Here is a 27,921-nt window from a genome sequence, read left to right as displayed (position 1 = left end):
ATTATTATGCTAGATTTATAACACCTCTTAACCAGGTGGCAATTTATGGAGTGCACCCTTCACTGCAGGGTGGTGGTTGTGTGTGTGTGTGTGGGGGGGGGGGGGGGGGGTATTATATGCATGGTGACTCTGCTTGGGTGAGCCATCAAGACTTCACTCCATCCAACATGGGCAGCACGGTAGCATATTGGTTAGCACAAATGCTTCACAGCTCCAGGGTCAATGTCTGCGCGGAGTCTGTATGTTTTCCCCGTGTGCGTGTGGGTTTCCTCTGGGTGTTCCGCTTTCGTCCCACAGTCCAAAGATGTGCCGGTTAGGTGGGCTAGCCATGCTAAATTGCCCTTAGTGTCCAAATTTGCCCTCAGTGTTGGGTGGGGTTACTGGGTTATGGGGATAGGGGGGAGGTGTGGGCTTGGGCAGGATGCTCTTTCCAAGAGCCGGTGCAGACTCGATGGGCCGAATGGCCTCCTTCTGCACTGTAAACTCTCCGAGAAAACTGCATTTGGGTGCAGTTGTCGCTCTGCTGTGGCTGCAATCTGGTGCAGCGCGCGTGCCCGCCGTTAGCTCTTCCTGTCTTGCTCCAGGAGCTGACGGGATGTCCCTGCTGAGGATCTCTCCCTCCACCCAGCCCCGCTGCTGTCTGTCTGCCTCCGCCGGGAAAGGGGGCAACAATGTGTCCACCCCCCCCCCCCCCCCCCCACACACACACAAAGTGACACATCAGCGGCACCGCGCCCCCGCCCCCAGCCTTGCGGCGCGGCCACCGCGCGCGGGAGGGCGCCCGTCCCGCTCGTGCGCGCGGCGGCCGCGCGCTGCCCGCTTTGCGCAAAGCGCATGCTCGTCTCGCCTTATACCCGCGGGGCAGCCGCTGCGGTTCTTCACTGCAGCAGCAGCGAGAGGAGGCAGAGCACCGGCAGCCCCAGCAACACCCTGACATCTCCCTCGCCCACCACGCAAAACACAACATTAAAGCCCCCCCTCACCGGGTTTGCTCTTCACACCATGGCTGATAAAGATGACAAGAAGGACCTCGCGGAGGGAGCAGGAGGGTGGAAGAAGTTCATCTTCAACCCGGGCACCGGCCAGTTTATGGGCAGGACCGCCAGCAGCTGGGGTAAGGATCAGGGAGAGAGAGTGAGGGGCGCAGAGAAACGCCGGCGCCCCTCTGGACAGACGGCAACAACGACAACAACATGTTATTTTTCCAGAACGAAAATCCTAATGCGATGCATTTTGATGTGTTGCGGATGCGGCAGTCGCTCCTTTCCTTTTTTTATGTGTGTTTTGCAGTCGGCTTTGGCAGGGGCGTGATATTTGTGGTTTGCTTTTTGCTGCCTGAGGTGATGGATTTGATAGCCCGCTGCTGGTCCTTTAGCCGGGCTTGTGGACGCTCAGGCTACCCACAGGGAATAGAGACAGGATTGATTTGAGGGTCCCTCTCTCTCTATATCTCTATCGCCATCTCTATCCCTCTCTCTATCTTTCTCTCTGCCTATCTCTCTCCACCCCCACCCTACTGAGAAGATGAGGCCGGGGTGACGGAGGCATTTACATTAATTTAAGGGATGGTGTCAGCAACTGATTTGATTTTGGGGCGGACGGAGCGTTAAACGGGGTAAAACCTGCGCATTATGCAGCCGTCTGACTGCCAGTCACGATGCTGAGGAAGGTGTTAACGTGAGCAAACTCCCTAATGTTTCATCTGACCGGCTTGGCTTCTCCTCTGTCTTTCCTAATTTCTTTCTTGGTTCCAGCAAGATGTTCAATTGGAACTGGGCGAGGCGCTGACCAGTTCTCCCTCACCCCCCCCCCCCCCCCCCCCCCCGCTGGAGGGGTTTGTGCTGTGATTTGTTGTGAGTTCATTGCTAGAAACGGCAGAGCTAAATGCAAAATAAATGTCAGCATTTTAAATGTTTGCCTGTGATTGAGAAGCATCAATCGGAATTGAAATCTGATTTGATACTGGGATCAAAAGCAACATTTCCATCTGCACCAAGATCTATTTATTAGTTAAAGGTTTCCGAGTCGTTCTTATGTGTGCCTTTTGGAACCCTGAAGTTATCTTTTTCAAAGGGAGCTGTGACATTTCATCAGAGTTTGTAGCAATCCAGCTCCCACAGAAAAGGAATCCCTATTGGTGACGAAACTGGAGAAAGGAAGCGGACTAAAGATCCTCAGAGCAGCAGTGTTAAATGCAGTCTGCATTTAATTCCAAGTTGTGCGATTCAATCGATTTCAACACAAAATTTCCCCTTTGTGTTGATTGAATTGCATAGTTTAAATGATTTAATAATTTGAAAGGAATTTTGCACAAAATCAATAACACTCCCGCTGTAAATTTATAGGTTTTGCTTTCTGTATTTGTCCTGATGTCCCACCAATATTGATTTTTTTTTTTTTGTATGGCACTTTACAGAAACTCTCTGACCTTTTAAAACTACAATTTTTATTGAATTATGCCCACAGTTTGGAAGGGGAGGAAAATCTTCTCTGAGTACATTTTGTTAGGTGCATTGAATAATTGAAGGTTTCTGTTTTGGGTTAAGCTGATATTGTTTGTCGGGTTGAGGACAATTCTCTCAACTAGCTTTTTAAGAGCTTATCGTGAAAGAAACGAAAGGTGATCTTGCCCGTTTTCTTAAATGTGTTGTGTTGTTTCAACAATTTCGCCTGAAGAGCACCTGCAAAGGAGGAGACCATTCAAAGTCATGAACTCAGATAGTCTTAAACTGTTTAACAATAAGTTTTTCTATTCGTGCATGGGGCACCTCAGTAAATTTTTGTGTCCTTAATTTTTACCTAAACTGTGATGCAGGTGCGGTGAGACTATGCTTTATCAAGAACATCTGCTTATAACAGTGACGTTATTGTCAGCTCCCTTTTGCCTGACTGCAGATTTGCCTTTTTTGACTGATTTCAGGCATGTATGTTCTGTTATTTTCCCCCCTTCCCCACCTCACCCCAACCCCATAACAAATTAAGCATTTTTGAAAAGTGAAAAGGGCAGGTTAGTGGGAAACACAGTTTCTGAAATCAGCTGATCACTTGGACACCATGCAACAACCATATTGAGTGTTCTATCAGCTTATGCCATCACAAAAATATTAGCATTGCTGTTTAGAGAGACTTATTGCTATACAAAATATTGCACAGAAGAGCTTTGTGCTTGTCCTTCACATGTTCAACTCTACAAAAAAAAGTATTCTGGGGGGGAGGGGGGACATCAACATCAATGCCACTCTTAAAATTTTGCAACATTTTTAAAAGGAGTTTTCCACCACATTCCCCAACACCCACAAACACACTTCTCACCTCCCCACAGTCCTGTTTTGTGAGCTCCCAATGTAGGCAGACTCAGATCTGGATAGACAGTGGAAGTAGAAATAGCCAAGCACTGAATGAGACTGTGAATACTGAAACTCTTAATTTTAAATAGTATACTCCAAGCAGCACCTGGTATGAAGGAGAACTGAGGAACAGAAAGTGCGGGAGCTTTGTATATGGAGTTGAACTACACTCAGGTGAACCATACCTATGGTAAGGAATCTGCCCTCTCACTGGCTAATAAAAACAATACTGGGATGACCTGAGGATAAATACTTGATCGTAATATTTTCCTTCTCATTTAATCTGTTCAGTAGTTGATACTCTTTGGAGATATTGGCATTGGATAGTGAATAGCCACTACCAGTCATCACCAGTGGTTGCATTACACATTGGATATGAGTCTAAAGAGCTGGTTATTCTTTTGCGTTGTCTGTTAAATTGTATATGACACACAAGTTGTACAATCTAGTAAAATAGATTTTTAAACTATATATTTTCAGGGCGTGGGCAGCACTGGCAGGACTAGTATATATTGTCCATGCCTAATTGCTGTTGAAACAGTGGTGGTGGAGCATCTTCTTGAACCACAACAGCCCGGTGTGGTGAAGATGCTCGAATAACTCTGTTCTTTCCATTGGTCAGAATCATAACCCTGATCAGTAACACCTTGATAACAATTTTGTTTTAAACAATACCTTGGAAATATATTTCCGGGTTTATGCAAAATAGCCAAATGGATATAGATGAGGGTGGCCATTTGGCACATCTTGATTCTTTCATACAGAAAGGTGGTATGATTTCCTACCGTTCCATTGCAATACGGCTTCCAAATGTTTGTGATTCCAGAGGTTTTGCCTCCACTGCCCTAGGTAGGAGTCAATTCCTTGTGTTAATCTTTGTGTGAAGAAAAACATCCTGATATCAGTCCTGAATCTGCTTTTTTATAGTTGAAACTTGTTCCCACTTGTCCTACTCCCAGTTTGTTTTGAAATAGTGTTCCAGGTTTATCTTTGCTAAATGACTTGCTATCTTTGTAACTCTTATAAGGTCATCTCTTGGTTATCTTCTTTCAAGGCTGAAAGTTTCCTGAGTCTCTCTCTTTCTTCTGATCTCATTACTCTTTTTCTAGGATTGGTTGCTTAACTCTTCTTGCACAGTCTTAAATGTCTTCTTTGTATTTTCATGACCAGAACGGGACACAGTACTCAAGGATACCTCATAAGGCAGCTTTAACTGATTTTATTGGGCTACTAATACTCATTTAAATTGTTCTTTCCCAGTTGCAAATCTACAGTTAACATTTGGGATAGATTTATAATATATTGCAGAAGACTGAGCAGCTATCTTGATCAAGTGGCTTATCAAGTCATGAATAACTTTTTGAGATTGTTATATCTCTGTAATACATCATGAATTAACTGTTAACAAAGAGCTCTCTTGACCCATGTCTACTAAACGGCTGACCAATCAGCATCCCTTTCTGGCCCTCATGGCAGCAGATATTGTAAATGGTTTCCTGTCATGTCCTCAAATCTGTCATCATCACTACTCACCACCACCTCCCTTCCAAAACTCACCTTTGATCCTTCTGTCCTTTCAAGGTACTGTCTCATCTCCAATCTCCCTTTCCTCTTCGACATCCTTGAATATGTTATTGCCTCCCAAATCGATGCCCATCTTTCCCACAACTCCAAGTTTGAATCTCTCCAATCAAATGATTGCCCCCGCCACAGCACTGAAGTGTCTCTAATGAAAGTTACAAATGTTGCTCTCTGTGAGTGTGACTATGATGCACCCCATCCTTCTTGACCTGTCTCTTAGCCTTTGATGCAGTTGACCGTACTATTCTCCTCCACAGCTTCTCATCCATTGTACAACTGATTATGACTGCCTTGCCTGGTTCCACTGTGGCCTGTCCAATCACAGCAAGATAATTACCTGCAGTGGCAAGGATAAATTGGGGAAGCTTACAAAAGGGGTTGACGGTGGATAGGCAATTGAAAGAATGTGTGCTTGAATTACAACAATTATTCATTCCTGTCTGGTGCAAAAACAAAGAAGAAAGGTCGCTCAACCATGGTTTGCAAAATAAATTGGGGATAATATTAAATCCAACGAAGAGACACTGAGGATTGGGATCATTTTAGAATTCAGCAAAAGAGGGGGAAAGTAGAGTATGAGAGCAAAATTACAGGGAACATAGAAACTAAACTTAAAAACTTCCATAAATATGTGAATAGAAAAAGATAGTCAAGACAATTGTAGATCACTTACAGCCAGAAGTCATGGAAATTATAATGGGCATCAAAGATATGGCAGAAAAATTAAACACATACTTTGGTTCTGTCTTCACAAAAGAGGGAACAAATAACCTTCCAGAAATATTAGGTAACCAAGGGTCTAGTGAGAGGACAGAATTGAAGGAAATCAGTATTAGTAAGAAAATGGTGCAGGGGAAATGAATGGGGTTAAAGGCTGACAAATTGGGCGGTTTGGTGGCACAGTGATTAGCACTGCTGCCTACAGCCCGGAGGAATCGGGTTCGATCCCGGCCTCGGGTCACTGACTGTGTGGAGTTTGCACATTGACCCCATGTCTGCGTGAGGTCCACCCTCACAACCCGAAGATGTGCAGGTTATGTGGATTGGCCATACTAAATTGCCCCTTAATTGGAAAAAAAATAAAGGATGACAAATTACCAGGGCCTGATAATCTACATCCCAGAGTATTAAAAGAGGTTGCCCTGGAAATATCAGTTGGTGGTCATCTTCCAAAATTCTATAGACTCTGGAGCAGTCCCTACAGATTGGAGGGTGGAAAATTTAACTGCACTATTTAAAAAGGGAGGGAGAGTGAAAAAGGAGAATTACAGAGCAGTTAGCCTGGCATTAGGAGTGGGGAAGATGCTTGAGTATTATAAAAGACAGAATAGATAACAGAATATTTGGAAAGCATTAACGGGATTGGACAAAGCAAGCACGGGTTTATGAAAGGCAAATCATACTAAACAAATCTATTGGAGTTTTTTTGAGGATGTAATTAGTAGTACAGATAAGGGAGAACCAGTGGGAGAATTACAGTTGTCTTGACTATCTTTTCCTATTCACGTATTTATGGAAGTTTTAAGTTTTTAGTTTCTATGTTCCCTGTAATTTTACACTCATACTCTACTTTCCGCCTCCTTTGCCGAATTCTAAAATGATCCCAATCCTCAGGCTTGCTGCAATTTTCTGGCAATTTTATATGTCTCCTCTTTGGATTTAATCAGTGGACTTCCAGAAGGCTTTTGATATGGTACCTCATAAGCGGCTAGTGGGCAAAATAAAAGCACATTGGATAGTGGGTAATGTATTGACATGGATCGAGAATTGATTGACAGACAGGACAGAGAGTGGGGGAATAAATGGATACTTCTCTGAGTGGCAGGCAGTGACGAGTGGGGTATCACAGGGTTCAGTGCCTGGGCTCCAGCTGTTCACAATATACATAAATGACCTTGATGTAACATCTGCAAGTTTGCTGATGACACAAAACTGGGCAGAATTGTGAGTTGCGAGGAGGGTGAAAGGAGGCTCCAAAATGAATTAGACAAGTTGAGTGAGTGGGCAAACACATGGCAGATGCAGTACAGCATAGCTAAATGTGAATCTATACACTTGATGTGAAAAACACAAAAAGTATTATTCAAATGGTGATATATTGGGGAGTGTGTATGTTCAAAGGGATTTGGGTGTCCTTGTATACCAGTCAATGAAAGTGCAGAGGCAAGTGCAGCAAGAAATTAGGAAGGCAAATTGTATGTTGGCCTTCATTGCAAGAGGATTTGAGTCCAGAAGTAGAGATGTCTTCTGTACTCAAAGCAATTGGATAGTGGGGTAGCACAAGTGAATAGCACTGTGGCTTCACAGCGCCAGGGTCCCAGGTTCGATTCCCCACTGGGTCACTGTCTGTGCGGAGTCTGCATGTTCTCCCTGTGTCTGCATGGATTTCCTCCGGGTGCTCCTGTTTCCTCCCACAGTCCAAAGACGTGCAGGTTAGGTGGATTGGCCATGATAAATTGCCCTTAGTGACCATGAAGGTTAGGAGGAATTATTGGGTTATGGGGATAGGGTGGAAGTGAGGGCTTAAGTGGGTTGGTGCAGACTCGATGGGCCGAATGGCCTCCTTCTGCACTGTATGTTCTACTGCAGTTCTACAGGACCTTGGTGAGACTACATTTGGAGTATTGTGTGCCTTTTTGGTCTTCCCATCTAAGAAAGGATATACTTGCCATAGAGGGAATGCAGCAGAGGTTTGCTACGCTGATATCGGGGTTGGCAGGACTGCCCAATAAGGGGAGATTGGTTCGACTGGGCCTGTATTCACTAGAGTCAACAAGGATGAGAGGAGATCTGATAGAAACGTATAAAAGTCTAACCGGGCTGGACAGACTAGATGCAGGGAGGATATTTTCCCTGGTTGGGGAATCTAGAACCAGGAGGCACAATCTCCGGATACGGGATGGACCATTTAGGACTGAAATTAGACAAAAATTCTTCTCTCAAAGTGTAGTGAACTTGTGCAATTCTCCACCACAAAAGGATGTGGAGGCCAAGCCACTGTACTCCAGAATGAGATAGATTTTGTTTTAGAATTTAATGGCAAAAAAGGGTATGGAGGGAAAGTGGGAATATGGCATTGAGAATGGGGATCAGTCATGATCATATTCAATGGTGGAGAAGGCTCAAGTGGCTGATTTACCTACTCCTTTTCCTAGTTTCTATGTTTCTTCCTGCCATTGTGCTGTTGTCTCTGGAGTTGCCCAGACTGCTATCCTTTGCCCCCTCCTATTTCATATTTGGCTCTTAGCAACATAATCACGACACATACAGATTCCAAACACCTATATAAGCCAGCTCTACCTACCTCTACCTCTCTCTGAAGTGCCGCTGCTTGTCCTAAATGAGCTGAAATTTCCTCCAAATAAATATTGGCAAGGCTGAAGCTATTGTCTTTGGCCCCTTCCATAAACTCGATTCTCAAGCCACCAATTCCAAGTCCCTCCCTAGCCCATGTCTCAAGCTGAAGTAGACTTTGAACAGAGCATTGTGCCCCATTTGATCTTGAGCTGAGATTCTGCCTGTGCTATTTGAACAACATTGGGCAGGATTTACCGACCACCCCGCCGCGTGGTTTTCGGCAGGGGAGGTGACCCGCCAGCGGGATCTACCGGTCCCGCCGTTGTCAACCGGATTTCCCGTTGACCATGCAACTTGTAAGTACTGTAAAAATCATCCATAATTTGTTTTTCTTCCATGGTTATCCTAAGAAAACAAAGAAAATATATGTAAAATAACATTCACCCAAAGTGACTAACAGCACAATAAAATTCTCTTTCATAGTTTTATCTCCTGTGTCAGATCAACAAATTTAAATACTTCATTGTAATTTGCTTCCATTGATCATTCATGGGCTAGTGCTGGAAAATAGAAACGTTGATCAAATTGGATCCACATAAAAGTTTGCTAACAACTGAAAGATTATTTTGTGGGGTTGATGTCCAGATCTTGTATCTGTAACTTTTGTCACACTTTATATCAACTTTTCCCATTATAAATTCCCAATACCGCATTTAGCATCGGAAACTGCCAATAGAAGCTGTAATTACACACACTCAGCAGCGATGGCACCGTAATGCCATCACCCGCTCAGATGCTCAACTGCAGAGAAACTCCAACCTTTCTCGACATCTTGGATTAGTGTACATTTTGCTATTTAATGATAATATGAAATTTAATTATTTAAAAATAAAGTTGAAATATAACTTTGAAATAAGGACTGAAGTGTGCATTGGTTCAATTATCCATATCCTCTGCAGTGGGCTAGCCCTGTTGCCTCACGGGGCTGAGGTCCCAGGTTCGATCCCAGCCCTGGCTCACTGTCCGTGTGGAGTTTGCATATTCTCCCCGTGTTTGTGTGGGTTTCGCCCCCACAATCCAAAGATGTGCAGGCTAGCTGGATTGGCCATGCTAAATTGCCCCTTAATTTAAAAAAATTGATTGGGTACTCTAAATAAATAAAAAAATTATCCATATCCTCCAACTCTACCTGAAGGCTAGGCTTGGTCCCTCTGTATGTACTACCACAAGAAATTGACTGGTTAAATGTAAAGATATTGTTATACAAAATTACCTGTTGCCAGTTAATTGAGTTTAATGTATAAGCTAATTTGCAAAAAATTTGATAGAAATTTTCTAATGGAAAGTAAATTCAATATTAATCAGAATTAAAGTACATGTCAGTATGAAATTAGTATATGTTATATTTAAACTTCTTGACCTTACATTTTAAGAGAGGATGTTTGGAAAAGGAACTTTATTGTGTTGTTTTACTTACTTTGTGGTTCTTTATGGTTCATGTTCTCTTTCAATCCTGTGAGCACATCTTTGCTCTCTCCTAAGGATTATTTTCCTCCAAAGGTTCTGTGGGTCCTGCATTTGTGTTCATCAACTTAAATTTTGAGTCAAAAGTTGCAGCAAGCTCCTAAACATATAAAGCTGAATGAAGATCACTATTATGCTTCCATTTCTGCAGAAACAATATCTTAACTTTCTTTGTAGCAATTCCCCATTTGTTTTACGTGTCCCAAATTGATAGTTTTCCGATGATGAACATGCATCTTTGTACTTTCCTCGAAGTTAAATTACCTAATCCCCAGGTTGCCTCTCTTTGGATCTTTGCTCATCTTTTTCCTGTATGGAGATCACAACTGGGCATAAACACCAATCTCAAATAAACAGGTGCTATATAAAGTTTAATTTATTACATTTCAGTGATGTGTCCAAAAATGCTGAGAAACTATTGAATATCAGTTATCGTATACAGTGCTTTATGCTATAATGTAAGCAAAATTGTCCATATAAACATCTATAGTTGTGATAAGAAATATAATTATAATGGAGATCTGAAGAGTGGATATTTCTGTAGTGAGCATATAAAATGGTAACACATTCAATGTTCTTGACCAAATCCATGAATTATTGCAGCACTGGTATGGATATAACAAGATAACCTTCTTTTCAGCTGCAAATTGTAATGCAACAATAATGACAATGCAAATTAATGGGAGGAAAGCACATTTGTCGCCTGGACTCTAGATTGCCGAGCTACAGTCGTTCCTTTATGCTCCCAGGAAAGAATATTTTTCTATGGATTTGATTAAGACTTTGCATTTTGTTTTTCAGGCAAAAGGAGTGATATCAGTTACATTATGCAATATAAGTAAATCATAGATCATTGAGAGCTTAGCATCTGTCAATTTCTTGCTATTCCACCCACCAAGACAAAGTGGATGCAGCTGTTGTGCGGTTAAACAGATTTGATAACTGATCTTAAACATTTTAAAATCTGTAATCCTTTATTGAACAAGATCTTAAACAAAACTCTTTGATAAAATGACCAAATCAGGCTACCAACCTTCTGTAAATGGAAACACTAGAAAATCCCCCAGTGAGACTCATTAAGTGTCTAAAAGGTACCACTTTCTCTTGTCTACAAAGTAGCGTGTGCATTCTTTTAATACTGAAGTTCTGTAACCTTGTAATAATCTCTCAAAACAATTAATTGCACTCCTAATTCTAATTCATTAATCCCTTGTACATTCATCATGGCTTGTATTTGGATCACATTCCTCACATTTCCATTCTCCTTGTTTAGACAAATTAACCACAGTTATTGGAAAGCCTGGCAGATTGTACAATACAGTAAAATATGCCCTCTTTTTACAACTTAAAATCAATAACTTCCATAAATACATTTTGAGGGAGTGGGTGCTCGTGATGAGGATATGTGGCAGACATAGAAAGCCTAGTAGAGCAGGGACTTAATATGGCTGTGCATGAAGCACTATATTTTTGGGAGAAAAAAGTGAGGAATGGGAGCAAACACTCAATGGAAAGATTCTGAAGAGTGTGAATGAGTAGAGTCACCGAAGGATTCGAATGCTTAGGCCTGAATTTTGACTCTGGAATCGGGAGTGTAGACAATTCCCAGTTCTGCAAACAAGCCCCAGGAGAAGTTACCCCAGAAGGTCAGATTTTCAGTTGAGGGGGAGGCAGTGAAAATGGGAGTCGCGGTGGGCTCCCCAGGTGAAAGCTGAGGTGGCTGGGTGTGGAGGCTGGCTGGGTGGAAGTCCTGCTTTGCTGCACAGGAAGGCATTGTGTGGGATTTTTAAAAAATAAAATAAAACATAAGCCAGCCCTTATCACTTCCCCCCCACCCCATAACGCACGTTCATCACGCCGCACCTATGCCCCTCTCCGCACCCTTCATGGCCGCTCATAATTCCCATATCAACCTATGTCCCTCTATCCGCCCATCGTGTCTCATCATATCCCATTTGTTCCTCTGTCGAACCCCCACAGTCCTTCAGAACCCAAGGCCAATCTATGCCCATCTACCCATCCCGATTGCCCATTAGCACCCCATACCAACTTTGTATTAACTCATGCCAACTTATGCTCCCTAGCCACCACCCGTTTCCCGTACATCCTCTATGCCACTACATCCAGCCTCCACCAGGTCAGACCTTAGGGCCCATGCTGCGATGAAATAAAATAAAGCGTCTATTGCAGACTTGATTTTTTAAAAAAACTCATTCACTACATCTACATTCCATCAAATACATAATCCATTAAAAAAAAAAGAATATTTCATTCAGGTTCTTAACCCCATATAAAATCAAGTATTGGAATTCATTTTCTCACTTCAAAGAGGCTAGAACCATTTGTAGATGTCAATCAAAATGTAAAATGCAAGCATCCCACTGTGATAATGGAAGGTTGTAAAATAGATGTAGCCTCATCATGTTCAAAGAGCCCTCAGGCTTTTTTTCATTCGACAGTCAAATAGAAGGTAATTTTTTTTAACACTCCACACAGTTTTTACAAAGATTTAAAATTGTTTTAAATGCCTTGATAACTTGACAGTTCCTTTTGACACTTCTAACAATTGCGTTTGCCAGTTCCTTCTGACAGCTCCCTTTTACACACTTTCATGTCCACTTTTGACAATCTGAAAGGATATCTTATTTCTTCCAAAGGGCACCTGACTTTGTCCAAGTTGTCCCAGGACCATATCCATAGGTGCAGGTAATCCAACCAACAACATTTTGGGTTATATAAAAAGGAGCATAGTATTACATCTTTACATTTATTTTCCATCTTAGGGTACTTGGATTATTTATACTGAAGTAGAAGGTTTAAAATAAAATTATAGCCAGTCTTGATGGGATGAACGGGGATGGACTATCTCCTCTCAGAGTCAATGGAAAATTTAAAATCGTTACTGAGTGAATTAAAACGCAAGGAAAATCTCATTTTAGGCAGGGGATCATTGGAGCATAAGAGTATTTTGCTGAGAGAGTAGCTGATGCAGGGAACACTGCATCCTTTAAGGGAATATTGGAGAAATATTTGAAATAGTGGAAGTTGCAGGACTTTGGGAAGCAAGAAGGGTAGTGAAATTAGTTTTGGGGTTAATTAAGTAAGGAGTCAGCACAGACACAATGGGTTTAATGGTCTTCTGTGCTATAAATGTCTTTGGTTTCCTCGCCCCCTCCTTTTTCCTTCTCAGTTCTTTCTTCAAAATACAGTACCCACTGCTGTAATTCTATAGTTTGCAGTTGTGGTTTTATGTGAAAAGATACACCAGACGTTGGTTGGTTCATTGGTAAGTTAGAAATAAAGGCCAGGATTTTCACAGGGGGTCTGAAAAATCCCGGCCAATGAGTAGTTTTTGCCCACTCATAAAAGCAAATTACTGGGGATGCTGGAACCTGAAACCAAAGAGAAAATGCTGGAAAATCTCTGCAGGTCTGGCAGTATCTGTAGGGAGAGAAAGAGCTAACGTTTCGAGCCAGATGAACCTTTGTCAGCTTTGACAAAGGGTCATCTGGACTCAAAACGTTAGCTCTTTTTTCTCCCTACAGATGCTGCCAGACCTGCTGAGATTTTCCAGCGTTTTCTCTTCGGTTTTGCCCACTCATGCACTCCTCCATGCAGGATATTATGTTGACGGTCAGCTTTAAAATGATACTGGAAGGAATGAAAGACACTTGGAAATACAAACTAACTTTTTCTTATTCCTTTCTGTACAGCTTTGATATTTCTGTTCTATCTGGTCTTTTATGGCTTCCTAGCTGGTCTGTTCAGCTTCACGATGTGGGTTATGCTTCAGATGCTGGATGATTATACACCCAAATATCGTGACAGAGTTTCCAGTCCAGGTAACTATTCTGTATTGGTAATGTTTTGAAAAATGTTTGTCAATAATGAAGGCCTGAACAATAAACATTCTTGGTTCAACAACCTTCAAGTGCATATTACAAATGTTGTCTTTTTTTCAGTTAATTTTATGGGATGTGGGTGTCGCTGGTTAAGCCAGCATTTATTGATTATCCCTAGTTGCCTGTCAGGAGGTGGTGCTGAGCTGCCTTCTTGAACCACTGCAACCCAAGGTGTAGGTACACCCACAGTGCTGTTAGGGAGGGAATTTCAGGAGCTTGATCCAGTGACACGAAAGAACGGTGATATATTTCCAAGTCAGGATGGTGTGTGATTTGGAGGGGAACCTCCAGGTGGTGGGGTTCCTAGGTATCTGCTGCTCTTGTGATTCTAAATGGTAGTGTTTGGAAGGTGCTGTCGGAGGAATCTTGGTGAGTTCCTGCAGTGCATCTTGTAGATGGTACACACAGCTGCCACAGTTCGTCAATGGTGGGGGGATTTGAATGTTATAGAAGGGGGAGCAATTGCTTTGTCCTGGATGGTTTTGTGTTTCTTGAGTGTTGTTGGAAATGCATTCATCCAGGCAAGTGGAGGATATTCCATTACACTCCTGATTTGTGATTTGTAGGTGGTGGATTTGATTGGGGAGGGTCAGGAAGTGAGATACTCTCCACAGGATTCTGATCTTTTGACCTGCTCTGGTAGCCTCAATATTTATATGGCAAGTCCAGTTTAGTTTCTAATCAATGTTCTTCCTCCAGGATGTTGAGTGGGGAATTCAGTGATAGTGATGCCATTGAATGTCATGGTGTGATGGTTAGATTCTGTCTTGTTGGAGATGGTCATTGTCTGGTACTTGTTTGGCACAAATGTTACTTGCCACTTGTCAGCCAAAGCCTAGATATTTTCCAGGTCTTGCTGCATTTGGACATAAACTGCTTCAGTATCTGAGGAGTCATGAATGGTGTTGAACATTTGCGCAGTCATCTGCAAACTTCCCCACTTCTGACCTTATGATGGAAGGAAAGTCATTGATGAAGATGATTGACCCTAGGACACTACCCTGAGGAACCCCTGAAGTGATGCCCTACAGCTGAAATGATTGACCTCCAACCACCAAAACCATCTCCTTTGCGCTAGGAACGACTCCAACCAGTAGGGTGTTTTCTCCCTGTTATCCACTGACTCCAGTTTTGTAAGGACTCCTTGATGCCACACTTGGTCAAATGCTGCCTTGATGTCAAGGGCAATCACTCCCACCTCACCTGTCGCATTCAGCTCTTTTGTCCATGTTTGAACATAAGAACTAGGAGCAGGAGTAGAGCATCTGACCCCTCGAGCCTGATCCGTCATTCAATAAGATCATGGCTGATTTTTTTTTGTGGACTCAACTCCCCTTACTGCCCGCTCACCATAACCCTTAATTCATTTACTGTTCAAAAATCTATCTAACTTTGCCTTAAAAGCATGCAACGAGGTAGCCTCAACTGCATCACTGGGCAGGGAATTCCACAGATTCATAACCCTTTGGGTGAAGAGGTTCCTCCTCAACTCAGTCCTAAATCTGCAGCCTCTTATTTTGAGGCTCTGCTCCCTAGTTCTAGTTTCACCCACCAGTGGAAAAAACCTCCCTGTTTTTATCTTATCTAATCCCTTCATGAATTTCTATGTTTCTGTAAGATCCCCCCTCGTTCTTCTAAATTCCAATGAGTATAGTCCCAGTCTACTCCGTCCCTCCTCATAAGCCAATCCTGTCAACTCCACAATCAACCTAGTGAATCTCCTCTGCACCCCCTCCAGTGCCAGTACATCGTTTCTCAAATAAGGAGACCAAAAGGATGTGATGAAATCAGAAGCTGAACGATCCTGGCGGGACCCAAACAGAGCACCCGTGAGCGGGTTATTGCTGAGAAAATGCCGCTTGATAGCACTGTTGATGACCCCTTCCATCATTTTTCTGCTGATGAAAAATAAACTGATGAGCAGTAAGTAGCTGGGTTGGAGTGTCCTGTTTCTTGTGTACAGGACACACCTGGGAAATTTTCCACATTGCCGGGCAGAAGCCAGTGTTGTAGCTGTACTAGAACAGCTTGGCTAGGGATGAGGCAAGTTCTGGAGCACAAGTCTTCAGGACTATTGCAGGAATATTGTCAGGGCCCATAGCCTTTGCAGCATCCAGTGTCTTCAGCCATTTCTTGATATCACTTGGAGTGAATTGAATTAGCTGAAGACTGACATCCTCCTCTGGGAGGAGACTGGGATGGATCATCCATTCGGCACTTTTGACTAAAGATTGTTGCGAATGCTTCAGTCATATCTTTTGAACTCTTCTAAAAGGCTCCTCCATCATTTAAAAAAAAAATTTAGAGTACCCAATTCATTTTTTCCAATTAAGGGGGCAATTTAGCGTGTTCAATCCACCTACCTTGCACATCTTTGGGTTGTGGGGGCGGAACCCACGCAAACAAGGGGAGAATGTGCAAACTCCACACGGACAGTGACCCAGAGCCGGGATCGAACCTGGGACCTCGGCGCCGTGAGACTGCAGAGCTACCACTGTCCCACCGTGCTGTCCGGCTCCTCCATCATTGAGGATGGGGATATCTGTGGAGACTCCTCCTCCAGAAAGTTGTTTATTTGTCGACCACTATTCACGCCTGGATGTGGCAGGACTGTAGAGCTTAAATTTGATCTGTTGGTTGTGGAATCGCTTAGCTCTGTAGTCCTGTGCTGTAGCTTCACCAGGTTGACACCTCATATTTAGGTATGTCTGCTGTTGCTCCTGGCATGCCCTTCTGCACTCTTCATTGAAGTAGGGTCGATCTCCTGGTCATGGTAGAGTGGGGTATATGCCTGGACCTGAAGTTACAGATTGTAGTTGAGTACAATTCTGTTGCTGCTGATGGCCGACAGCGCCTCATGGGTGCCCAGTCTTGAGTTGCTGGATCTGTTTGAAATCTATTCCATTTAGCATGGTGGTAGTGCCACACAACACAATGGTATCCTCAGTGTGAAGATGGGACTTTGTCTCCACATGTATTGTGCGATACCGTCATGAACAGATGCGTCTGCAGCAGGCGGGTTGATGAGGATGAGGTCAAGTATGTTTTCCCCTGATAGTTTCCTCACTAACTGCTGCAGTCTCAGTCTAGCAGCTATGTCCTTTAGGGCTCGGTCTGTGCACTTGCTGCCCTCAGTGCTTCTTCCAAGTGGTGTTCAACATGGAGGAATACTAGCACATCAGCTGAGATGGAAACGGTACGTAGCAATCAGCAGGAGGTTTCCTTGCCCATAGCACATACAGTGCAGAAGGAGGCCATTCGGCCCATCAAGTCTGCACCGACCCACTTAAGCCCTCACTCCCCCCCCCCCCCCCCCCCCCCCCCCCCCCATCCCCGTAACCCAATACCCCTCCTATCCTTTTTGGTCACTAAGGGCAATTTATCATGGCCAATCCACCTAACCTGCATGTCTTTGGACTGTGGGAGGAAACCGGAGCACCCGGGGGAAACCCACGCAGACACTGGGTTTAACTCTGCTAAATTTCAAAACGATCACAACAAAAACAGGGCAAGGCTTCCACATATTTATTTTGTTTGCAGAGAACGGGCCACTGTGTATGAATGTATGTCAGTTCTAGCAAATGAGGCACTTTGTGAGATCGACTGATTATCTTAAATTGATTGTTAGTGTAGCTATTCGCGCACTCAGGATTGTTTAGCAAGTGCTACCCAATCGTACAATCATATCTAATAATAGATGGTCTGTGGCATCCTTTTTTTAAATTACCAAGGAGCTTGGGAAGCCTATGGTTCTCTGTACCCATATTTTCCATGACAGCGCCTTGGCCAATCGGCATTGATTTGTCAACCAATCCACAGCCTTTACTCCACTGGTATATATTATTGTGATCATTTAAAACTTTTCCTGATGAATGCAAGAAAAAAGCTGGAGCAACTTGATTGATATAGTTTAACACCAAGATATCTTTGTTTCTCCAGTCACCTGGATTTGCATCTTCTAAGTAGCAACTGATCTCCCTATTCTTCCTGTCAAAATGTACTACCTTGCATTTTTCGGTGTTGAACTGCATTTGCCAATTATTTTCCCATACTGCAAGTTTATAATTGTTCTCTTGTAATTGTTGCAGTCTATCTTCCCACTTTGTCATCTGCAAATTTAGAAATTGTGTTTTTGATTCCAAAGTTCAAGTCGTTAATGTAAACAACAGTGGTCCAACACTGATTCTAGTGCAAACCCTTCTGGCACTCTGAAGAACCACCCATTGCTCTCCATTTTCTGTTTCAGTCTTGTAACCATCTAGCAATCCATTCTGGCACTTGTCCCCTGTCTTCACATTCTCTGACCTTATTTATTAGTCCATTATGAGGCACCTGATCAAAGGCCTTTTGAAAATCCAGACAAATTATCTACCATATCGTCTACCATATTACCATTGTATACTCTCTCTGTTACCGCCTCATAAAATTTAATAAGGTTAGTCAAGTAAGATTTATCCTTTTGAAATCTATTAATTATTAAATTTCTAGATATTGTCCTGTTTGCTTCTTTACTAAGGATTCCATTGTTTTTCTCACTTCTGACGTTAAGCTGACTGATGTATAATTCCCTGGACAACTTTTCTCTTCCTTCTTATGTACATGAATTACAGCAGCTATCCATCAGGTCTCACTTTTTGTTTATTGAATATGAGTAGTAATGCCTCTGCTATCTCTTTCCTGGATTGTTTTAAAATATGTACATGCAATCCATCCATACCAGGGCTTTATCCTCTTTGAGATTATTTATTCAGGACATCCATTTGTTTTCTTTAAATGCATTTACCTCATTAGCTTATCTCCTCATTCAATGTCATGGCTACTTGTTCCATGTCCCTTATAAATGCCAAATCAAAATAATCATTAATATTTCTGCCATCTCCCTATTGTTGCCTGTGGTATTATCATGAGTATTCCTTAATGATACTTTTCCCATCACTGCCTCCCTTTTTTATTGATGTGCCCTTAAAATATTTTACGAGTTTGTTTTATGTTCCAAGGATAATTTAATTTCACAGTTCCTCTTGCCTTCCTAGCTGTTTTTTGACTTCTCTACTAATGTCTTAATATTTTCTCTTATCCTATGCTCCTCTGCTGTCTATGTACTTCATTTCCTAACACTCAATTGTTTCTTTATGGCTTTATTCAACCATGGAGTCCCACTAGTGTATACTTTGCTCTTTGCTTTTATTGGAATATATTTTCACTGCACTCTGATCACCTTTTTACAAATGTTTCCCCTTGTTGTTCTGCATTGTTGTTTGTCAATAAAGTTGCCCATTCTATTTTTTCAGCTCATTAACATTGCAGTCGCAAGGAGCACATTTGAATCTTGTGGTGGGATAATAATGATAATCCTTATTGTCACAAGTAGGCTTACATTAACACTGCAATGAAGTTACTGTGAAAAGCCCCTAATCGCCACACTCCTTCGCCTGTTCGGGTACACAGAATGCCCAAATTGCCTAACAGCACGTCTTTCAGGACTTGTGGGAGGAAACCGGAGCACCCGGAGGAAACCCATGCAGACACGGGGAGAATGTGGGAATGGCAGAAAGTGACTCTCCTTGCTGTCACCTCGTAAGGGCCAACGTTCGGGCGCCATATTTGAGCTGCACCTCGACAGCAATTCACACTTCCTTTGACTGACCTCCCCCTCTCCCTCCCAGTTGTGGCTTTGTCTTGCTCCTTCCCTTTGCCTTGGCGCAATGTGACAGGCAGCTGATATCTCCCAATCTCTCAGTGACAGTGTGATAGGAAGGCGAAAACAGAGTCCACTGACCTGAAAGTGCAGGAAGAAGTCTATCTCGCAGGGCGCAGGCCACCTATGTACAGCCGTGAAACAGAATTATTTAAATTCCAATTGGCAGGGTGATAACTTTGGGGTGGGGGGTGGGGGGGTGGTACGGGGGAAGATTTCAGTGTGTTGGGCTTTTAATAAGAATTCGTAAGATGCAAATGAGGTTCCTTACATAGACCAGCGGGACACTCGATCTGCCTTCAACTCCCCATGAAAGTCAGGAGAGCAAGATTCTAAACTGATTTCCCTACGTCAGGGAACTGATTTTTGTCCTCCCACCAAATTTTCTGCTTCTGCCCACTGCTGGCAGAAGCAGAAAATCCTGTTCTATGTCTTTTCACTCTTTTCCCATATTGTCTAAATATTTCTTCCTCCACCTCACTTCCACTGTAGAAAATAGATGGTCTGTATGCTACAGCTATTAATGTGATTGATCCTATGTGACAGTTTACCTCTGTCCATGGAGATTGTCCGCTGATAACTGTATCTCTTTTCTCATTCTGCCAATGTCATTCACAATGAGTACAGTTGCCCCACCGCCCCATTTAACCCCTCTGGGTGCGATCGAACGGTTTTGCGTGCACAGCCCGGTGACGTGATGAGGCTGCGAGATTTGCGACGCTCGGAATGCCTCGTGAGATCTAACGAGATCTTGCGAGATGTCACGATCTGAATCTCGCCCTCGCTGGACAAGATACAGATTTACATACTTAAAATCTGGTCCTGTGTAATGAGACAGGATTGATTCAGGATCTTATAGTTAGGGATCCTCTCGGAAGGAGCGATCACAATATGGTGGAATTTAAAATACAGATGGAGGGTGATAAGGTAAAATCAAACATGCGTGTTTTGTGCTTAAACAAAGGAGATTACAATGGGATGTGAGAAGAACTAGCTAAGGTAGACTGGGAGCAAAGACTTTATGGTGAAACAGTGGAGATCCTTCCAAGCGGTTTTTCAAAGTGCTCAGCAAAGGTTTATACCAACAAAAAGGAAGGACGGTAGAAAGAGGGAAAATCGACTGTGGCTATCTAAGGAAATAAGGGAGAGTATCAAATTGAAGGAAAAAGCATACAAAGTAGCAAAGATTAGTGGAAGACTAGAGGACTGGGAAATCTTTAGGGGGCAACAGAAAGCTACTAAAAAAGCTATAAAGAAGAGTAAGATAGAGTATGAGAGTAAACTTGCTCAGAATATAAAAACAGATTGTAAAAGTTTCTACAAATATATAAAAAAAAAGAGTGGCTAAGGTAAATATTGGTCCTTTCGAGGATGAGAAGGGAGATTTAATAATGGGAGATGAGGAAATGGCTGAGGAACTGAACAGGCTTTTTGGGTCAGTCTTCACAGTGGAAGACACAAATAACATGCCAGTGACTGATGGAAATGAGGCTATGACAGGTGAGGACCTTGAGAGGATTGTTATCACTAAGGAGGTAGTGATGGGCAAGCTAATGGGACTAAAAGTAGACCAGTCTCCTGGCCCTGATGGAATGCATCCCAGAGTGCTAAAAGAGATGGCCAGGGAGATTGCAAATGCACTAGTGATAATTTACCAAAATGCACTAGACTCTGAGGTGGTCCTGGCGGATTGGAAATTAGCAGAGAGTAGTGGGGGCATGGAATGCACTGCCTGTGGAAGTAGTTGAGTCGGAAACATTAGGGACCTTCAAGCAGCTATTGGATAGGCACATGGATTATGGTAGAATGATATAGTGTAGATGAATTTGTTCTTAAGGGCAGCACAGTAGCATTGTGGATAGCACAATTGCTTCACAGCTCCAGGGTCCCAGGTTCAATTCTGGCTTGGGTCACTGTCTGTGCCTCCCCGTGTGTGTGTGGATTTCCTCCGGGTGCTCCGGTTTCCTCCCACAGTCCAAAGATGTGCAGGTTAGGTGGATTGGCCATGATAAATTGCCCTTAGTGTCCAAAATTGCCCTTAGTGTTGGGTGGCGGTGTTGACCTTGGGTAGGGTGCTCTTTCCAGACTCAATGGGCCGAATGGCCTCCTTCTGCACTGTAAATTCTATGATTAATCTAGGACAAAGGTTCGGCAAAACATCGTGGGCCCAAGGGCCTGTTCTGTGCTGTATTTTTCTATGTTCTAAATAGCGAGACATCTGGATGGAAATTGTCCCATGGGGCAGACGCAGCATGGGTTCATAAAGGGCAGGTCGTGCCTAACTAATTTAGTGGAATTTTTTGATGATATTACCAGTGCGGTAGATAACGGGGAGCTAATGGATGTGGTATATCTGGATTTCCAGAAAGCCTTTGACAAGGTGCCACACAAAAGGTTACTACATAAGATAAAGATGCATGGCATTAAGGGGAAAGTAGTAGCATGGATAGAGGATTGGTTAATTAATAGAAAGCAAAGAGTGGGGATTAATGGGTGTTTCTCTGGTTGGCAATCAGTAGCTAGTGGTGTCCCTCAGGGATCAGTGTTGGGCCCATAATTGTTCACAATTTACAAAGATGATTTGGAGTTGGAGTCCAAGGGCAATGTGTCCAAGTTTGCAGATGACACTAAGATGAGTGGTAAAGCAAAAAGTGCAGAGGATACCGGAAGTCTGTAGAGGGATTTGGATAGGTTAAGTGAATGGGCTAGGGCCTGGCAGATGGAATACAATGTTGACAAATGTGAGGTTATCCATTTTGGTAGGAATAACCGCAAAAGGGATTATTATTTAAATGATAAAATATTAAAACATGCTGCTGTGCAGAGAGACCTGGGTGTGCTAGTGCATGAGTCGCAAAAAGTTGATTAAGAAGGCAAATGGAATTTGTCCTTCATTGCTAGAGGGATGGAGTTTAAGACTAGGGAGGTTATGCTGCAATTGTATAAGGTGTTAGTGAGGCCACACCTGGAGTATTGTGTTCAGTTTTGGTCTCCTTACTTGAGAAAGGAGGTCCTGGCACTGGAGGGTGTGCAGAGGAGATTCACTAGGTTAATCCCAGAGCTGAAGGGGTTGGATTACGAGGAGAGGTTGAGTAGACTGGGACTGTACTCGTTGGAATTTAGAATGATGAGGGGAACTTATAGAAACATATAAAATTATGAAGGGAATAGATAGGATAGATGCAGGCAGGTTGTTTCCACTGGCGGGTGAAAGCAGAACTAGGGGGCATAGCCTCAAAATAAGGGGAAGTAGATTTAGGACTGAGTTTAGGAGGAACTTCTTCACCCAAAGGGTTGTGAATCTATGGGATTCCTTGCCCAGTGAAGCAGTAGAGGCTCCTTCATTAAATGTTTTTAAGATAAAGATAGATAGTTTTTTGAAGAATAAAGGGATTAAGGGTTATGGTGTTCGGGCCGGAAAGTGGAGCTGAGTCCACAAAAGATCAGCCATGATCTCATTGAATGGTGGGGAGGCTCGAGGGGCCAGATGGCTTATTCCTGCTCCTAGTTCTTATGTTCTTGTATGTCGGTGCCCAATGCTCCCAAGAATGAATGCTCGCGCCTGGGTGACCTCACCATGGCGTCATTTAGCACGGGTCCACACAATCGTGGACCAGCTGTAACTGTACCTGGGGCTTTCCCTGACCATCGGAGGCCCCGGGTGGTCGGACAGGCTTGTACTGCCATTCAGGCACCAAGGCACAGCCACCCAGGCACCCTAGAAGTGCCCCACTGTCAGCCTGCCAAGATGCTCAGGTGGTATTGCCAGGCTGACAGGGGTATTACCAGGATGCCAGGCTGGCAGTGCCAAGGTGCCCCTGCCAGGGATTGGGTCCAGGGATGCCCTGCCCTTATGAGGTGGAATGAGGAGGGCGGGGGAGGCTTGAGGATCCACTAACAGATAATCTGGGGGGTTGGGGGGACCTGGAGGCCGTGTTGGGAATGCTGAGTGGGGTTGAGAGATTAGGGTTGCATTTAAAAGTTCCTCACCGAGGCCAAAAAAGCCAGTCCCATTTGATAGCAGGGTAGTTCCTGGCGCTGCAGGCCATTTTTGTTTTTCTTTTGTACACTCTCGGGCTGTATTTTACGTGCCCACCCACCTAGGAACTTGTCCCCACAATACGCAGTGGGGGGGGGGGGCTAGAATAAGCAACCAAAGCCCCTCCCCCACCGGACCCTGGTATTATTTAACCCCTTGTCCCTTTTGGGTGACTTTCACTGAGATAGCCAAGTATTTCACTTCATGCTCTTCGATATAATAATCAAATGTTGTCTGGGTGCAATCATTTTGGTAATATTTGCCACTAACTGAGTGGTTGGGAGTTACGTTAAAGTAGGTATAGTCTCCAATTGGGTGACTGCAAAAGGCAGTTGAGACTTTATGACTGAAGAAAGATATTGCATGGGCAGGAGATCACTTTGCTGCCTGGCTAATTCTGAATGAGGAGACTTGTTGGCCTAGTATTAATAGCAGGGAGACGGGTAATTTGGCCCAACATGTCCATCTTCATTATAATCCACACAAGCTTCTTAAGACCTTTGTTCAATCAACCCACATAAGTGCACCTTTATCTCTAGTGTTTGTTTCGCTTCCCCTTAAATGCATCTATGTTGTTCGTCTCAGCTACTCACTGTGGTAACAAATTCTACTTTCTATCCATTCCCTAAGTAAAGAGGTTTCTGTTGAATTTCTTATTGGATTTATCAGTGACTTCATGAAGACCCCTGACATTTCTATCCTTCGCAAGTAAAAACATGTCCTCTAAAGCTTCCATTTAACGTTGATAAAGACTTGCTCAAAAAAGCAACAACAAAATAAATTGGCATAGGGCTCAAACAGATGAGAGAATTTAATGAGTGCATGGCTTAAAAAGTTTTATAGAATCCCTACATTGCAAAAAGGGGCCATTCAGCCCATCAAGTTTGCACTGACCCTCTGAAAGAGCACCTTACTGAGCCCACTCTATCCCTGTAATCCCACCTAACCTGCACACTAAGGGGCAATTTTTAGCGTGGCCAATCCACTTAACCTGCACATCTTTGGACTGTGGGAAGAAATGGGAGCACCTGGAGGAAACCCACGCAGACACAGAGAGAAAGTACAAACTCCACACAGTCACCCAGGGCCAGAATTGAACCCAAGTCCCTGGCACGGTGAGGCAGCAATGCTAACCACTGTGCTAACGGCACACATACTGGAGAAAGAGGGAGCTATTCCTTTGGGACGTGCTCTGCTTAAGTCAAGCTAGTGCCCGTGTCCAGGTGAATTGAATGTCTAGGGCTTTAAACTAAAAAGGATGGAGAAGGATGAATTGTGTACCGGGTTGGGGGGGGGGGGGGGGGGGGGGGGGGGTGGAGCTGTAGGGAAATTTATACATTTAAAGAGAAAAGTTAAAGCTATAGAGCAGTCTAGCGATTTGGGCAACAATAAGCAGATTGTGACCTGAAGAGCCAGAGTTGGTGCATCATCGGTCAAATCGGGGGGAAAAAAACTAGAAAGTTTAAAGGCACTTTATCTAAATGCTCAAAGCAACAATTGTAGGTAAATAAGTTAGATCTGATCGCCATTACAGAAACATGAGCTGAAATGTTCCCATGGGAGCTGAGTAGTGAGAGTCAGGATTAATCCCAATGTCACAATTCTACCTCTGTCTTGGCAGTCCTGGCAGGCATCATTTTAATCTCTTGGAGGGGAGGAGTCGGACCTGCCATCTGGGAGACAGAGGCAGACCAATGTCGAAGCAGCCAGGTTTAAAGGCCAGCCTCTGTTCCCAGAAACATTAGCCAAATTCTTCAGATCAGTGTAAAGCCTCCCTCACCTACAACCCCCTATTTCTTTACCCTCTATCCACTGTATAAACAGAACTCTCAAGCCCTATAATAACATCTGGAATTTATTGAAAAGCTCATAAATATATCAAAATAAACAAATATCACTCGAAAACCATTATCTTCTTCAGAAGCTCATAAATCTATCAAAGCCATTAAATTCTACACCACAGAATCCATTGGTGCGTATGAAGGCAGCCAAAAATGCTTAAGTCTGTTAAAACTTTCAAACAGCTAAATGGATTGAACTGATCTGCAAAGAATCACTGAAAACTCATACATACGTCAAAGCTTGCAAACTGCCAAACATTTGCTGAATTAATGAAAGAAGTGAGGAAAGTTTAAACAATTGGCTCTGGATTTCACACTGGGCTAGACCTTCAATATTGCACAATGCAGAATAACACTTTATCCAATGGATAATATATTATAATGCATCTGAAGACGTGTCCACTTTTACAATGCTGCTATTTCACTTGACAACTTGCCAGTTGTCAGAAATAAAAACGTGGCAACCAAATTATTTAATGGCCACTTACATTTTCCAATCACAGCATTGTCATCAGTCACTTTAATAAACACAGATATAATTCAGCCGACAGAATTTCATGGTGAACTGTTAGGATGCAACAAAATTTTCATTCACCGTTAATAGTCCTCCCACCTCCAATCATGGCTCATGCCTCCAGTTTGCAGGTGTGATTTAGAATGGTTTCCAAAACGCATCAGCCTTAATGAAAGTTTGAGGTTTTGAAATGCCAGCAACATGTGGGCTTCGTGCCCTTCCCCCATTCCCACTGAACATGGCTGGAGGTGGAAACAGGCAGAATTTCCACCTCCGCTCAGCAGTCATTTTCCCCTATGTCCGAGTGTTTGTGAAATGGGACCACAAAATCTAACCTATGGTTGCACGGTGACCAAGGTTGGGAACTAAATATTCCAGGGTATATAATATTTCAAACAGACAGGCAAAATAGGAAAGGAGGAGGGTTAGCCCTCCTAATAAAGGAGCACACAAAATAATGAGGGAAACTTTTGGCTAAAAAGATCAGTCAGTAGAATCAGTATTGGTAGAGTTAAGAAATGATAACGGGCAGAAAACACTTGTGGGGGAGTTTATAGCCTCACTAATATTAGCTGTACTGTTGTACAAAGTGTTAGCCGAGAAATAAGAAGAGCTTGTTAAAATGCCATCCAATAATCGTAGGGAACTTTGATCTTTATATAGACTGGACACATCAAATGATCAAAAACAGTTTGGAGGACAAGTTCATCAAATGTCTTTGAAATAGTTTCCTGGAACAATACACATTATAACCAAGCAGGGAAGAAGCTGTATTAGACCTATCTTTTATAATGAGACAGACATAATTAGTAATCTCACAGTCAAAGAGCCTCAGGGGAAGAGTGATATGTTACAATTCCCATTGGGTTTAAGAGTAACACACGTAAATCTGAAACTATTAAATAAAGCCAGAAGGGCCTGTTCTGTTGTATGACTGTAACTCGAATGAAATAAATATGAGTGTTGAATGCGCTATGGTAGATTGGTAAAGTAGATATAAAATGGCAAATGTTAAAATAAATATTAATATATAAAAAGCTCCACAGGAAAAGAGATCCATTAAAGAAGTTAAGGATAATGTTAGATTCGTGTTAGAGGCTTATAATATTGCCAAGGAAATTTGTAAGCCCTGATGTTTGGGAAAGTTTGAGGAACCAGCAAAGGATAACGAAAAAAAAGACTGATAAAAGATGAAAATAGAATGACAGCAATGTAGCAAGCCATATAGGGCGCGATTCTCTGGAAAGATTTCCAAGTGTAGTAGTGGGCAGGAACTGCCGCAAGCTTCCCGGCTTTCAGTCTAGCGAGGCTGGGAACGCTATTCAATGTTAATAGGTCCACTTAACGAGGCCACAAGGGCTTCTCACCGCAAATGAAGGCTCGCCAGCTGATTCGCTGGGACTGTGCCCGCCAGCCCCCTCGCTAACAAGGTCGAGCAGCACTTAAACAGCACTTGCTCAGCCAACCCCACTCAGCTCGCAGCCATGGCGCCGTGAAGACTGGCCCCAAGATTTGGAGATGTAGACATGGGAAGGCTCCTAGATCCGGTGGAGGCCTGGAGCGATGTCCTGTTTCCCCAAGTGTCCCGGGGGCTGAGCCACAGGTCAGTCAGTGCCGCCTGGGACAAGGTGGCAGTGGTCATCAGCTCGGGGAATGTGACCAGGAGGACTGGCCTCCAGTGCCGCAAGAAAGTCTACTACCTACACCAGGCAGCACGAATGAGTTGACACTCCTTTCCGCCCCCACACAAGCACCCCCACCACCACTGTGAACCACGCATGTGGCTAACGATGCCCTCACTGTGTCTCCGCAGGAGAAGCTCTCCCACAGTCGCTGGGAGAGGGCACAGACAGAGTGGTCACCAATGTGGAGGTTGGCGCATGCAGCAGATGCTGAGCCTATGGAATGTGCTATCCCAGAGCTGATGGATACATTAGGGAGCGGCTGGCTCATTCAGAGTGAGATGTCAGCGACACTCCAGCAGGTCCATAGCCGATTGGAGTAGTTCCAGAGGCTACGGGTGCAGGAGATGGCGTCGACAATGCATAGAACTGAGGCCAACACTCTAGGGCCGCGATTGCAGTGGAGAGCCTGGTGCACGACGTCGGCAGCATGAGTGAAGGTACCCAAGACGTCGCGCAGTCGGTGACGACCATGGCTGAGGGCCTCGCAGAATGT

At 43.6% G+C, this 27,921-nt stretch overlaps 1 protein-coding gene across 2 annotated transcripts in view; it reads left to right on the top strand.

Moving 5' to 3' along the window:
- Positions 1-858: 858 nt before the first annotated feature.
- Positions 859-27,921, top strand: part of atp1b3a (ATPase Na+/K+ transporting subunit beta 3a) — a 62,449-nt gene continuing 35,386 nt past the window's right edge. Inside the window, exons 1-3 of one of the 2 annotated variants that reach the window (XM_072473925.1) lie at positions 859-1,114; positions 3,437-3,537; positions 13,463-13,591. In XM_072473925.1, coding sequence (XP_072330026.1) covers positions 3,501-3,537; positions 13,463-13,591 — 166 coding nt within the window. In that variant the 5' untranslated portion in view covers positions 859-1,114; positions 3,437-3,500. The remainder of the gene's footprint in view (positions 1,115-3,436; positions 3,538-13,462; positions 13,592-27,921) is intronic. The other variant, XM_072473924.1, reaches the window with a different exon arrangement.

Source organism: Scyliorhinus torazame, chromosome 14, assembly GCF_047496885.1.
Source record: "Scyliorhinus torazame isolate Kashiwa2021f chromosome 14, sScyTor2.1, whole genome shotgun sequence".
Lineage (NCBI taxonomy): Eukaryota > Metazoa > Chordata > Chondrichthyes > Carcharhiniformes > Scyliorhinidae > Scyliorhinus > Scyliorhinus torazame.
Note: the sequence above shows the minus strand (reverse complement) of the source record. Positions and strands in the feature narration are given on the sequence as shown.